Here is a 15,670-nt window from a genome sequence, read left to right on the forward strand (position 1 = left end):
TCTTAAGTTTCTTGTTCATTTTAATGCCTGGTACAACTAAAGGTACATTTGTTTGGACAAATATAATGATAACAACAAAAATAGCTCATAAGAGTTTAATTTAAGAGCTAATATCTAGCCATTTTTCATGTTTTCTTGGTAGTTACCAAAATCACTTCAGTTCTTACATCAATAGCTTTGGCATTGCACTGACACAAACAGTGCTTTTAGGCATTCCATGTTTTATTTTCTGTCTGTTTATGTCACATGATACACACAGGAGTTAGTACTTGATTGCATAACCCAGAGGTGTCAAACTCCTGTTAGTTCAGGGGCCACATAAAGCCCAATATGACCTGCAGTGGGCCGGCTCATTAAAATAATAACATAATAATACATAAATAATAGCAATTCCAAAATGTGTATGTCTAATTTCTATGTTTTAGAGTGAAAAAAGTATGATTATATTACTAAAATTTCTACATCTACAAACTGTCTTTTAAAAAAATATGGAAAAACATAAACCATGACCAAAATGAAATTTATTAAGAAAAAAAGTGCAGTTTTAACAATTTATGCCATTATTTGGCCTCAGCTTCTCATTTTTACATTTTCATTACAACGTACCGATCACAGTTTATCTACAAATGCACAAAACATTTAATAACAGAATATTGGTAAAATTACTCTTAAATCTCTTAAGACATTTCAGGTTTTTCACATTTGTTGTAAAAGGCTAGTCTGTAAATGTTAACATTTTTGTGTAATTTTACTTTTTTTTTTTTTTTTTTTTTTCACTAAAACAGAAAAATATGTGGGTTTTGTTATTTATGCTTTATTATGATAGTATTTTACTGGTCTGACCCACTTTAGATGGAACTGAACTAAGTTTATTTTGACATCCTTTATTATTAATATCTTCAGTGTAATTTTTGTATTACACCAATTCATCCTGCGGGCCGGATTGGACCCTTTGGCGGGCCAGTTTTGGCCCCCGGGCCGTATGTTTGACAACCCTGGCTTAACCATTGTTTTTGATGACTTTTGATCGTATAATAATTTTTTTCCATGACTGTATATACAAAATTCATGTCAGTAATGTAGGAGAAAAGAGTTTAAGAGGTGAAAAAAATTAGAATAAGGATTTCACAGGGGCTTATGTCAGAATACAAGCAGGCTTTAAGGTCAGTAGTTTGTCCACATTGAAATTTTCATCAAATATGGGAATTATTTTTGTATTTATTTAAGTGTTAAAATGATATATGCAATTTTAAGCTTGTTATATATTTATTTCCAACACATCTTTGGCTTGTTTTCGTCTCTGAATACTTTAATGCGTTTTTTTTTCTTCCTTTCACACTTCTTCCTTATCGCTTTCTCATTTTAGGACGCTTTCCTTCATACTGCGCATGCGCTTAATATTCCTCTTCACCTTTTCCGCCAACATCTGAACATGTGTGCGTCCTTTGATTAATCACCCCACGCACTCGGACGACTTTTCCTTTGTCAAATGTCGGTCAGTCCGTTGTTTTTGGGGTCGTTAGCGGTCTTGTCCACACTCGTCGGTCCTCTGTGTTGTCAAAATGTGAACTCAAGTGAAAGTGACGCAAAGTTAAACGGCTCTGCAGCGGATTTCCGTGCGTTCAGAGCGCACTTTCACCGCACGTACGAGGTGGACAGCGAGGAATTTAACCGCCGACGCGTTTATTTCCAGGTAAGAAATGAGCTCTGAGAGAATGGGAGTAAAAAGACAAACTGTTGACAGATCAGTAAAACCACGCTTCAATGCACGACTGTAAACAAACGACCACCATACGTCACAGGCCACGCCCACTCCACATTAAGGAAGTGTATAATTAAAAAAAAAAAAAAAAGGAAGTGTATAATACTTTTCAGATTAGGTATTATAACAAGTGTGTACTGATACAAATACTATATTTTCCCTCCAACAGATCTAGTTAATTTTCATACTAAAGTTTTCTATTTAATTTTTTGAAAATCACATATTTCCAAATGATATATTTCCAAATTCTCCCACCCCCTCCAACACACACTCCGTGCACTTAGAAGCTCCATTAGAGATAGGATGAGACACCCAAAGTGTGTGAAGGAAAGGTATTGCAGATCTTTACTTCCTGCAGCTTTCCATAACAGAAACTGCTCCAAATAATTCAGTGTAATAAATACATCCTAATAATATCCAACCTGTGGCATGAGCAGCATGTTCACAGCTATAAATTATATATAGCATTTATGATTTGTCTTCATTTTTGATTTTGCACTTCTTTGCTCTTGTGTGCTTTTGTACTTTGCTGCTGTAAACCTGGAATTTCCCCTTGTGGGACTAATGATGACATATCTTATCTCTTATCTTATGTATTGATTTTGGCTGTGATGAACAAAATGTTGTTTTATGGTTTGAGAAAATCATCTTCCTTAGCTAAAACTCTTTAATAGTGTAGAAATAATCGATTAGCCACTCAGTCAGTCAAAAAGGTAAGCATAATTTACATCATTTTTTAAAGAGTTGATTCATTTTAAGTTGATAGAGGTACACATTTTTGGAAAGTTTTACTTCACAGAGATTTAAAAGTAATGTTTGTGGCGTTTCTGCCCGAGTGTTGCCTTTGTCAAGTCTAAAAGAGTTAAAAATGTTTGAAAAAAATTATGGTATGTCAGAAATAATTCCCAAGGAGACAAGACATTGTCTTATTTCCTTCTTGAATACCTTTACAGAGCTCTGGGCTCACACCAAACAGCATGAACAAGGTACCAGTCAAGTTGGGTTACATATATAGGATAAACTTGAGTAAACCATTCCATATTTGTCAGTACACATATTTACCTAACCGATCACCTGTTCAGTCTTGGCCTTCAGCCAATCCTGCTAAGGCGTTTTCCCCAAAACTAAAGAACACCACACAACAGCTGTCTCTTTTGCGAGGCAAACAAAAGCTTTTAATAGCCTGAAGTAAATTTTTGTTGTAGTCGGCGTCTCTTCTTCCTGTCGGTATACTTATGTCATGATGAGTTTCACAAGTCATTAAGTAGAGCTGTGTTGATTATTTTACTTTGAGTTTATTTTTAATATGCTTATCCCTACTTTTTTGCATCCCTCGTGCATTAGCTTTAAAATGCACTACGCTGAAAACGGCTGTTGACATTTAAGACGTGGTGAGAAACCATCAGGTGTATGATGTTCAAGCTGAACATAACTGAGTAAGTAATATGTTAGAGTAGGTTGAAGTGGGAAATAATTGCATGAGTGCAGTGTAATAATGTTTATAAATGAACTGGATTTTTGTTGCAGAATGCTACAGAACGCCATGCATACCTGAATTCTTTCTCTACAATGTCACAGTCTGCCAAGTATGGCATCAACCAGTTCTCTGATCTCTCACAGAAGGAATTCAAAGGTAGGTAGAAACATTGCCACAGTGTGTACATTTTTTTCTGCTCTTGACCAGTTTGTGCTCATTAAATCTGTTGGATGATAATAAAATAGCATATAGCAGTTCTAAAAATTCAGTCAGGTATTGGTTGTTGATCCAACCCGTCTGCATTAAACACAGTTTCTTTAGAGTCAATATATAATTCAGTGTGCTGTAATGTGCATTTAGTTGGGGAAGTTTGCCGACAAAGTTTTAAGTGCAGAGCAATCCCCTGCCTGATGTTACAGCAAGTTTCACAAAATACCAATTAGTTTTATGTGGAGAAGTAAATACACAATGTTTTGGGCAAACCAGCACTGGTATTAAATTAGTGCTTGATATGCAACTGTGCAATAATTATAATTGGACAACTGTGACAAAATGTTGAGAAGGAACTGTTCCTATTACTTGTAAAGACATTGAGTTTTTATGTGTACAAATGCAAGTCCAAAATCTGCTAAAGCGCACATGAAATGTTGGCTTTACAGAGTTAATAAAGAAATAAGCTGTTTTTAAATTAATGACCAGAAACAGCAGTTTTCTCACAAGTTAAAAGTCTTTTCTTAGGGTTTTTGATGGACTAAATGACTTGTTTAGTTGCATCCTGCACAATATGGAGAAAAAAGTCACATTGTGATTAGTTTTGGGTGAAATCTCTATTTGCAATTGTGATTTTGACTTAAGTGCTTATCCGTGGTTATCAAGGAAAATGCATCATTTTGAAATTTGTATTTTTTTTCCAAATACATAAACTTAAACTATGGTGAAAAATACCACATCTTAAAACACTACAAATCTTGTTGAAGCTTACATTTAGCATTTGTCTCTCTCCTCATTCAGTAAAAGTTGTGTGTATTTTTTTGCAATTAGCTCTCATATTCCTGACCCCAAATCCTGTGGACCTTAAAATTAGTCTTTTATGATTCTATAATTACATAGGCTAATACTGTAATTCTGTAATTGTGCAGCTCTTTTATGTTGTGATATGTAATTTTTGTGTGTGTGTGTGTGTGTGTGTGTGTGTGCATATTTTCAGACCTCTCTTATTTTAGTTTTTAGAAAATAGCAAAGAAACCAGTCTGCTCATTGATAAATTCAATACATATTACCAGTTACATAAATAGCACACAGCACCCTGCTATTCATAAAAACATATTCCATTTAGGTTGATAGTGTATTTGCTGATACAATAAATATAATTCATCTTAAAAGTAGTAGAGAAACCACACCCACAGGTTTGTTTCTGTTTCTCAAGCCTAAGTACTGCACCTAACTGAAAAGTCAGAAAAAACAATATTTCAAAAACAGAAGGTCATATTGGAGGCCTGTTAGATTGAATTTCTACAGAAAATCAAAGGTTGTATAGTAATTATTTCATTCATTCATTCATTCATTCATTCATTTATTTTGAGCAAGTAAGTATTTACAACACAAATGACCTGCATACAAAAAAAAACAATCAACAGAATACATGCAGGTACAATATTTCACATACATTCATTTATGCTTGAAAAGGAGTGAGAAGAAGAAAACTTATTTAATCCCACCCCCATTTCTTATCAATAACTTAACATTGTTTAAAAAACTCACCCCCTTCCTTAAACTTCAAACCAAGACAATGAACAAACAGGCCTATACAAAATTATAATAAACTCATTCAACAGTATTTACATTATTTAACCAAAATATGTGTGAAAAATTGAAACAAAGTACATTCATGGTGGTGTTACCATGGGGTAACAGCTAACCGTTGATTTACATTATAATAATAATTACATACCAACAGTGGTAAAAAAAAAAAAAATACAACACCACTAATGGTAAAGAACAGCACATACCAATAATGGTAAGAACAAAAACAGAAGGTAACGGATAACACATTCCAACTTACGAAGCTGTTTTTGGACTAGTACGTATCACAGTGTATCACCAGTGAAGTTATGTGAATTGGTGCAAAGAGGGAAATATTCAATTGGCACAAAGAGGATTTCCATAGTGTTTGTATCTGATAATAACTCTGATTTATGATGCGTTATCTACAGATCTTTACCTGCGGGTAGTACCTGACAAGGCGCCTATTTTCTCTGGACTGAAGACACCGGGGCTACCGGCCAGATTCGACTGGAGGGACAAAGCGGTCGTAGCACCGGTCCAGAACCAGGGAGCAGTAAGAACTTCACAGTATAAAGATGAATATGTTGGCTCAAAAATCTGTATAGACTGAGAAACTGTTTTTGGGTTTAGACTGTGGTCATCCATTTTTTTTAGTCAGAACATTTTATCACTGGAAAACAAAATGACAGTAGTGAGCAAGTAATGGAGAGTTAAGACATGCGCATCCATGACAAACAAGAAATAAAATCCACACACAAGTACAGCTCCTGTAATAGGGTTTATTTCAGCTGAGGTGTTTTTTCAGCAATAAATCCTAATGTGTGAGCTATGCCGGTATGTGGATTTAACGTCTTGTTTCACAGAGACAGACAACAATGCAATCAATAAGTACATTTCCATCCAACAGTTTTTATACTCAACAATTCACTTTGTACTTTATCGAACCTGAGAGGAAATGTAGAAAATTTAAGACATCTAAGCCAGGGAGAAATGGATAAGTTGGTGCATTGCTAAAGGGTAAATGTAAGATTGGGATTCAGTGAGTAAATGTACTGCTAATAACAGAATGTGTGTGTCTGCATATGTGGAGGAGAATTAACACAAGAAATGAAAAAGAAAAGAAATGGTGGAAAAGGTTGAATCAAGTTCAGCAGTTCAGGCAGCAAAGATAAAGCTAGCTTTATGTTTTCTGACAAAATTATGGGTCGAAAGCCTCTGGTTTGTTGCTTTAGTTCCTCAAAAACTGGTTTAGGTAGCATGTTATTGTGTAAAATACTACATTTAACAGGCAGAGTTTTAAGTTGGACAGTATATAGACAAAAATATTAGAATATATTGAAGTCCTGTTTCATTATAAGACAATAAAGACAAATATTCTAATTCTGTATTGCATTAAATATCATTACGTTTTTATTTTGTTTGCATTGTCATCGACACTTACAAAATGCTTCAGTGCTTATACTTAATTTTACTTGATGGTGATTTTTTTTTTTTAGCGTTGTAATTCTTTTAAATCTTCTCCCTCCATATTTCTGAAATATTTATCACATTCTGACCATGAATCATTTTAAACCACAACTAAGAGTCTCGTATCGTCAACTTTTGCTCAAGAAGATAATCGGCTTTAAGCTTAAATGAAATATTGACGTGACATTGATTGTGATAATTATTAACCAGTGACATGAACATTTTTATCATGGTTTTATTGTAATCAGTGGGAATAGGGAGTCTTACAAGTTGTAGATGAGAGGTTTTGTCCATATGTCGTAAATGCCAATTAGTTCATGTTCCATTTTATTTATTTAATTTACATTTCATTAAGGTAATAATGAATCAAACATCAAAGGACAGGAAGTTCGCACATATTTTTAGTCTTAGCCTTGGGTTTTTAAATCACATATGCAGCAAATACTACTCACATACACCTACTGTTTATGTCGATTACCACCTCATGTACTGTACCCTGGGTGACAGATCCTTTGCCATCACTGCCCCAACCCTCTGGAACTCTGACACTCTCACCTCATTCAAAAGCCAACTGAAATCTCACCTCTTCAGATCAGCCTACGATAACTGACCGCCTGTTCCACCTTCATCCACCTTCACCCTTCTGTCTCTCATGTGCTTTCTTTTCTGTATCTGTCTCTGCCTTTTTGCTTGAGTGTTTGTTCTTTGTTTGCCCTTTTGTATTAGCTCTGTATCTGTTCCATAACCGTATTTGCCCTTTTGTTGTGTTTGTTCTTTGGCTGCTTATTGTAAAGACCAAGAAAAGTACTATATAAAACCGATTTATTATTATTATTATTATTATTATTATTATTATTATTATGTGTACATGTGTATGAATCTGCACTTTCTTTGTCTGATTCTCTGAAAATTCACTTAAAGGGGTCATATTTTGCTAAACCCACTTTTATTAGTCTTTGGTTCATTTATTTGTGTATTTGGACCCTAATAGTTCAAAAAGTTTGAATTTGAATCCTCCAGGAGCTGCAAAGCTATCTTTGTATTCATTCTGGCAAAAATCGAGTGGATTTCTACAACCCGTTTTAATTCCAGCTTAATTTGTTGCGTCTATCGCTAGTTACGTCATGACATTTGTGCATATAAGGTCTAGACTTCCGACGAACATTTCTCAGAGAATTGTTTGTCAGCAGCAGCGATTGTAGTCCATACTGAAAATATGTCCAAACTTCGAGCCGATTACCTAAAATGTTCAGTTGTTGGTTGAATGGGACAGAGCAGCACAGCCAATAACCTAGAGGGGTGGGGCATGAAGTGGTTCATTTGCATTAAAACGACCTTTCTGGTGTTATTACTCAGAAATAGGGTTGAAGATGGATCTGTGGAGTTGAATTAATGAAGAATTCAGACCCAAACATATCATTTACAGTTTGTGTTGACCACAGGGGAATGTTTTAAAATGTATAATTCCATTAAAACAAAGCAAAATATCACTCCTCTACACTTTGCACTATATCTCGATGGAAACTTCCCTTCTGTCTTTGTGTTTTCATACCGTTTCACACACAGCAGCAGTAGTAGTTGTAGTAGTTGTATTCCCTGGTGTCATCCCTAGCAGGGAATGTTCACTTATTACCTTATTAGCAGTCGGGGAAAAGCAGGTGGAACAGGACAAGCTGAAGTTAGTTCTGAACTGAGCCACTGAGTGTTGCATCCGCTGTTGTTCAGAGAGCAGAATGCACCAGGGAAATAGACAGGGAGACAAGGGTTACTAAGATGGAGGCCTTGCTTGTCCTCACTAAAGGTTTACTTTCTGCTCTTTTTGTCCTTTATGTCTTTAGTCAGTCTGTTTGCTGCCGGGTATGATATTTTCACAGTAAAGCTGCAATCCTCAGGGAAAGACGGCCAGCATACATGGAAAAGCCAGCACCATAACATATATTTTACTCTCCTGAATTTAGGTAAAGCTGACTGCTTCAGGCAAAGTCTGTACAGGACCACTTTTCTCCTGCTGCTTGTGCTGTATTGCAGTTTTTCTGCCCAGGTTTTCTTTGGCCGTATCCGCAAGGCTGCCTGGACTAAGTTTTCCTGATGGGTAGATGGACAGAAAAATAAAAGACATTTCCAAACTCAAAAGACAAAAAGTATCAACTCACTCACAACTCATCACAGTTTTTTTTTATATCCAGTTTTTCCTTGTCTTAAATCCACTTTTATGACACAAGTGTATTTCATTGCCTTAAAAGATGCAGCAGATGGTCCTATTATTTTGTATACTCAGCGCATACTTATGTAGAGCTCAGGCTATAATAACTGACTTTGACTTCAATATTGATTTTAAGCCATATTGAGCAACAACATATTGGATTTTACAATGAGAGTTCAGGTTTGCTTCACCCTTATGGGAATTTATGCTGAGCAAGTGAGCAGAATGTGGTCTTATTCTGTTTGGATGCAAAGATTACCTGTGCAAAAGTCACACAAAAAAGATGCAGTCGTCTGTAATAAAACATGAAGCCTTTTAGAAAAAAAAATCTGTTTTGGGAACGAATATAAATGTAGTCACCACCAAATCATCAGTTTATCTACAGCCCTAATGCTCACATTAACTAGATAGCAAATTAGGATTTTGCTCAAGATGCAGCATACCTGAGGTGTTTCTGTCAGTAGATGGCAGCAGAAAACAATTAGTCACAGTGTACTCACACCAGATCATCTCACTTCCTCACCATGAGTAGCAGACACACGCACACACACACATTTCTATCTAGTGATACTTAAATGATTTTATTTCAATATGTAACACAATCTATTCCCATTATGCATTTTGGTGCAAAATATTAAAATTTTGACAGTCTACCATCCGAAAACAAAACAGCCGTATCATTTTCTTATTAGTATGATTATACTTGCAGAGCGTTTTCAATTACAGCATTGATTTTGCCGGCAAGTTTTTGCCGAGCTCAAGTTTCCTTTAGCAAGACATCTTCTTGTGAATATGTATAAACAAAATTGATTTCTCCTTCTAGAGGTTGTAAGATGTGGCTGGATCATGTCAGAGTTTGGATGCTGTCCTGAAAAGACTTTATGCACCGACTTTTCATTCTGTTTTTCTGATTACTAGAAGTTTATTTTCACAGTGTGGGAGTTGCTGGGCATTCAGCGTAGTGGGAGCCATGCAAGCCGACCATGCCATCGGAGGCTCACAGCTGGAGCAGCTCAGTGTACAGCAAGTCCTGGACTGCTCCTACCAAAACGCAGGCTGCAGTGGAGGGTCTCCAAGCCGGGCCCTGAGCTGGTTAAATCAGGTATACTGAATGTTTAAAGTTTCACATACTTTCCAGCACTTAGCAGATGTTTCTGAAAGTAAAAGAGGATGCACTGAATATTTCTGGGTTATAAAAAATTTAAAGTTTCGGTTTTTAACATTATTCACAGCACTCATGTTTTTCAGGTAGATATGTAGTGGCAGTAAGTGAAGGAAAAATAATATCCAATATAACAAAAGGTCTTCAATATGAGTGGTTCATAAAGGCTCCAAGGAAATATTCTGTATTCAGGTAATACCTTAACTGAAATATATTCTCACTTCCAGACAAAACTGAAATTGGTGCCTCGATCTGAGTACCCCTACAAGGCTAAGACTGGAATCTGCCATTTTTTCTCCCAGTCACATGAAGGTGTTTCAGTAAAGGACTTTTCCACATATGACTTCAGGTAACCACACACATTTTTGCAAGCTGTCTTTAAGCAGTAAAGGCTAAAAATTAACATTGTTAAAAAGGCAAAAATTGCACAGATTTCTGCGCCGTTTTTATGAAGTACCAAGGACAGAGCAGAGGGGAGTGTGATAGCGCTCAGCACTTGCAGGACACAGTGTTTACTGTGTCAACATAGATGTGGATTACTTAGTAGGACAGAGGTTCTTGACTGTGGAGTCATTTTGGCCCAAAGGTCACCTTGAGTTAAAGAGAATCAGATCCTCTTTAATATTGAACACAACTGAGACTCACACTCATACATATGTAATGCACAGTATGGCCTTTATCAGCGTCGTATTGGGTGCTATTATAATGTTCCTCTAAATCCTCTGTTAGTTTTATAATGGAATTTTTATTTCAGTGCATTAGAAATAACAGAATGGCTTCATTGTTTGTAAATTTAATGTAACAACTGTCTATACTTCTGGGTAGCTTTGTATACCACCTTTGTTTCCATAGGATCTTTTATGATATGTCAACAAAATGAAAAGGAGTTAAGTTAAACAGAGCTTAAAATTAGAGTTAAAATACAGTCCAGCAATTTACAAATCCAAATCGAAATACTTATTTTTGTATTTGATTTAACTAAAAATATCAAATAAGATTAGAAGTCCTTGATATGTTGACAATCCAGTGACCTAGTGTGAAAATGACGTTTTTGGCCTGTTACTTTAAAAAGCTCTGCCCAGTGTGAATTATCTGTTGGAAGGACAAGATGCCATGGCACAGGGCAATTTCCCAAACATTTTTTTTCTCAGGACCTACTTTTTTAAAAATGACAAACCATTGTGACCCAATTTACAATACACCCTATCTATGAATCACGAAAAGAACAAATGATGTGGCATGATTCAATTTTTCTGACCTTTTTCTTTTTTTTTTTTTACTTTATAATATTGCCTCAAATAGGTTTTCCAGCAATAATCATGATTCTGTTTTATGCATGTGCTACTGAAAATGATCCCATGTTATATGCTTAGTGAGCTGAAATAAATACGTTTAGCTGGAGGTTGTTTTCTATTTCATTATTTTCATTTTATCTCATTAAAACAGTGCACATTTGAAATACTTGATAAATGACACAGAATGAATGCATTTAAGTGGAGTTAAGAGGCTTGTAATTTTTTTTCTTCTGCTGCTTCTTGTTGATTTTTTTTTTTTTTTTTTTCTTTTTTCTTTGCTGACCCAAACAACATCTCCTGGGCCACAACCCAGACTTCGGGAATGGATGGCATAAGCTTGTCGGCTTATGTCTGCAGTAACGACAAAGAACTGAAGAGCCGTTTTAATAAAAAGACTATGTAAAATGTTGTGGCTGATCACAAACTGATGTAATAACTGAAGTAATTAAATTATTGAGACGTAGATGGGATTAAAATGAAGAGAGGAAAGAAATAATAATGAACTAAAAGCTTTCATGTCTTGGACTTTGATGGTTGTTTGTAGCAGGTCAAGTTTTTCATTGTCAGTGTGAATAAATCAGTGTATTTATTCTCTACACTTTATAGTCTGTTTCATTCAGTAATGGCTTGAAAAGAAGCATGAACAAAATGCACATACTCCAGTGCCCTCATTGCATTTTCCTGATATTTCTCCCCAGTGGTCAAGAGGAAGCAATGATGGGTCAGCTGGTGGCACACGGTCCTTTGGCAGCTATTGTGGACGCTGTCAGCTGGCAGGATTATCTGGGCGGAATCATCCAGTACCATTGTTCCAGCCACTGGTCTAACCATGCAGTCCTAATTATTGGATATGACACCACTGGTACATGTTGTCACTGCATTGGCTTTAGACTGAATCATGACTCCAGAATAAAACAGAGTTGACCCCAGCCTATTCTCGATTTTAACCCTTTATAGTCCACTTACAGAAATACTGTGAAATTCAAAATTTCAACCTCAGTGTGTTATTGGAGGACATAAGAAGACTTTTATTTATTTATTTATTTATTTTTACAGAAATTTTGTATTGTCATGTCGAAAATCAAGGTAAATGAAGTTACCATATTTTGTTCTTTGTCCATAAGTGGCAAAAAAAAAAAAAAAAAAATTCCAGGAAGCATATATAAAAAATACAAGAAAAACACATGTAATATGGAAGGAACATATATTTTGGAACATTACAACATCACTTTTAGTGCATTAGAACAACGTAAGTGCTGATCCAGACACCTGTCAACATACAGATTAATTTTTTTATCATCATGTAGGAAATTATGTACAATTAAGTTACCATATTTGGTCCCTTGCCCACAAGTGGCAAAAAAAAAAAAAAAAATCCAAAAACTATATGGGTGCTTCTATGAAACCAGGTACATTTTGGTACCTGGCACTTTCCCAGCTTTTTAGACCCAATAATAAAATTGAAATTTAGACATATTTCCCTCCAGGATGTACCTAATGATGACCTCAGATAATAGATACTCTTACTCTGAGCCATCCCAAAATTAATGAATTTTTCATAAAATATTTGGGGCAAAAATAGGACCAGAATTGGGACAGGAAAAACTACCTAGGTGTCAGTGCATTTGATCTGGAAAACATGGCTTGAAATGGTCTAATATAGCACTATAAATAAAGACACTGTGTTAAATTTGATGATCCTAGTGGTTTTTCTAATCCAGACGTGAGGGTTTTTCATAAATCTGTCTCATTCCAGGTTTTGTATGTAACCCATTGTGTCCACTGGCATTACATGCAGAACCTGCCCAGTTAAATGCATATAAATTGCAAATGATTTTGCAACAGCAATCATTTTTGTGAAACACTCTGCTTTGCATAATTAGTTCAATTCCCAAAATGAACCTGTGAGAGAATAAAACGATATTCAAGAAAACAGTAGCGCATAATTTTCACGTCCTTTTCACCATGTTGCATACAGATTTTTGTATTAATTATAATGTCAAATAATATAAAAGTGTGTTTTATCTGAAAAATAGTTTCTTATATCTCAGTAAGTATTTATTTTTAAAATAGACCCAAAGTGCTTCCAAACTTGCTTCATAACATTAGTCTACATCTGGTTTGAATTTTTAGCCCCTCTGTCCTGCTTTTAGGGACCAGTTTCATAGAAGCACCCATATATAGAAAATACAAGAAAAACACATGTAACATGAAAGGAACATATATTTTAGAACGTTAGACCAACGTAAGTGCTGATCCAGACCCCTGTCCACATCCACGTTCTCCCTTTGAACATCATTCCTTACATTAGTACCATTACTTCATGGTACCTAACAAAGCAGGCTCACTCACTGTTCATGCAGAGGTGGACCTTACAGACCCTGTAGACCACATTGGACCTGAGATTGGTGACTCACTATCCTCACTGTAACTGTTGCTGTCACTGTCTTGTAATGTATGCGGAAAATACCAAAAATAGTCACTTGCCTGATAAAGGGTTAATACTGTGTAATGGGGCCCTGCTAATTTTCAACGTCTCTACTTTGTAAAGAAATAGAATTGCATTTAAGATTCGTGATTATCTCACCTGAAAATATTAGTACAGGATTTAGAGTGGATAGATTCCACTTGCTCTGTATTTCACCTTTTGCCTTTGTAACTTATTTGTCCTTTTAACGTCATGTTCTAAGTTTTCCAAGTACAGAAATTCAGGTTATTTAGACAGTTACCTCCTAAAGTTTGTGTCCCAGGTTAAAAAGCCAGTATGCAACTTTGAAGATGAAACCACAGTTGTATTATCACACCGTTATCTTAGCCACCTCTCCTTTTATTTCTTGACATAGTTCACACACAGCAGTATTTTATGTTTCCAAACATGAATTATTTCACACACACTTGTGCTTTGTGGGTATTACACAAGGACATGAAGGATTATGTAACGGTGTAAAGTGGTTGCAGCTGCAGCACACACAGATACACACCTATTGCTCCCCTGTAAATAATTCAATCTTGAAATGCATGTTTTTTGTCTTAGGGGATATTCCATACTGGATTGTGCAGAACTCTTGGGGAACCACATGGGGCGACGAAGGTTACGTTTATATAAAAATTGGTGGAAACATTTGCGGTAAGCTTGATCTGTCATTTTGTGTTTATATTTCCTTTTAGTTTCTTGTTTGTTGTTTAGTATGCTTTATTTTGCTGTGCCCCTGTGCTAACAGCTGTGTTTCATGTATTTTCTCTTTTTTTTTTCTCTCTTCCCAGGTATTGCTGACTCTGTGGCAGCTGTTTTCCTTTGACTACATAAAATGCATGTTTGTCATTGTGTGCTCTGTAAGTGATAGTGTGTGTTTACAGATGCAAAAGTCAGAACCAGTCATCTAAGTCTACGTTCAGAAAGCAGGTCTTAATGCGCAATTTGGATTTTTTTGGTGAAATCCGATTTTTTTTGTGTGCTCGTTCATATTACACATTAAATGCGACTTCTATCAGTTTTGAATATGAACTGAATGCGACCCTGAAGTTCCCGCATGTGCAAAAGAGGTCCTGACTTAATACGTGACCACTGTGTTTATGGAAGTTTATGTTTTTCCCACCACTCCTCCTCCTGGGATGCAGAATTGTCACATTTGTCGCATTTCAGTGACAAAAAAGTCGGATAAATACAGCCTGGCCATTCAGACTGAAGTCGCATTACAAAATATCGGATATGTATCGGATTTAGGACCACATATGAAAGTGGCCTGGGTCGGATTGGAAAAAATCAGATTTGTGCTGTTCAGACTGTCTTTAACAGATCGGATACAGGTCACATTTGGGCAAAAAAATCAGATTTGGGCCACATTTACCTGCAGTCTGAACGTGGCCTAAGTTTCCACTTTATATAAAAGTCACATCTTGACATGATGAAGACAAGGCAAATAACTTTATATATTTTTATTATAATTGGGAAATGAACACAACACTGAAAAACTGTAATAATTGACATATGTACTGTAAAAAATGTATCTTATTAAATACATAAAGTAGATACATGTTATGAGTCATATGGTTTTGTGTTATCAGATTTGTCTATACAGCGATCACATTAATCACATAAATACATATCAAAATTAATTTAACATAGAATACTATACAAAACATATCTATAACAACTACATTATTAACAATATGTACACGTTATAGTTTATGTTAGTGTCTTGCATGCTGTGTAGATTGTTGTATTTTAGGTGATAATTATTTACACTGAGACTTAATGACATTTTTTCAGCTCCTCATATTAAAAGCAGGGTTTTCCTTAAACCATCTCCACCTAAAAGGCACAGCATCTAAGCTGAAGAAACAAGAAGAACTCTGCTGAGATTTCTCTACTACCACTCCGGTGAGAGAGAATAGCATTAGTATGCATACATATATCAAGGTTGTTTATGCTATCTATCGAAATTTTGTGATAATGCAGACCCAAAGTTCTGCAAACATGCATCATTTTAGTCAAATAACAAAAAGCCATCACAGCACC

At 35.6% G+C, this 15,670-nt stretch overlaps 1 protein-coding gene across 2 annotated transcripts; it reads left to right on the forward strand.

The window, feature by feature from the left end:
* Window positions 1-1,404: 1,404 nt before the first annotated feature.
* ctso (cathepsin O) lies at window positions 1,405-14,676 on the forward strand. 2 transcript variants are annotated; one of them, XM_030145213.1, is made up of 8 exons: window positions 1,405-1,693; window positions 3,290-3,395; window positions 5,453-5,577; window positions 9,629-9,796; window positions 10,084-10,205; window positions 11,850-12,013; window positions 14,186-14,278; window positions 14,416-14,676. In XM_030145213.1, the coding sequence occupies exons 1-8, from the start codon at window positions 1,490-1,492 to the stop codon at window positions 14,448-14,450; spliced, it is 1,017 nt and encodes a 338-aa protein (XP_030001073.1). In that variant the 5' UTR covers window positions 1,405-1,489; the 3' UTR covers window positions 14,451-14,676. The 2 variants fall into 2 exon arrangements, with proteins under 2 accessions (XP_030001073.1, XP_030001074.1); XM_030145214.1 differs by lacking the exon at window positions 11,850-12,013.
* Window positions 14,677-15,670: the final 994 nt, after the last annotated feature.

The sequence above is a fragment of the Sphaeramia orbicularis genome, chromosome 10 (assembly GCF_902148855.1).
Source record: "Sphaeramia orbicularis chromosome 10, fSphaOr1.1, whole genome shotgun sequence".
In the NCBI taxonomy this organism is placed as follows: Eukaryota; Metazoa; Chordata; class Actinopteri; order Kurtiformes; family Apogonidae; genus Sphaeramia; species Sphaeramia orbicularis.

Bases quoted from the DNA above. Each gene is read 5' to 3' on its own strand.
- ctso (XM_030145213.1), top strand. From the start codon at position 1,490: ATGTCGGTCAGTCCGTTGTTTTTGGGGTCGTTAGCGGTCTTGTCCACA. The intron at 3,396-5,452 runs GTAGGTAGAAAC...CGTTATCTACAG, and splicing joins CTCACAGAAGGAATTCAAAG to ATCTTTACCTGCGGGTAGTA. The intron at 12,014-14,185 runs GTACATGTTGTC...TTTTTGTCTTAG, and splicing joins TATTGGATATGACACCACTG to GGGATATTCCATACTGGATT.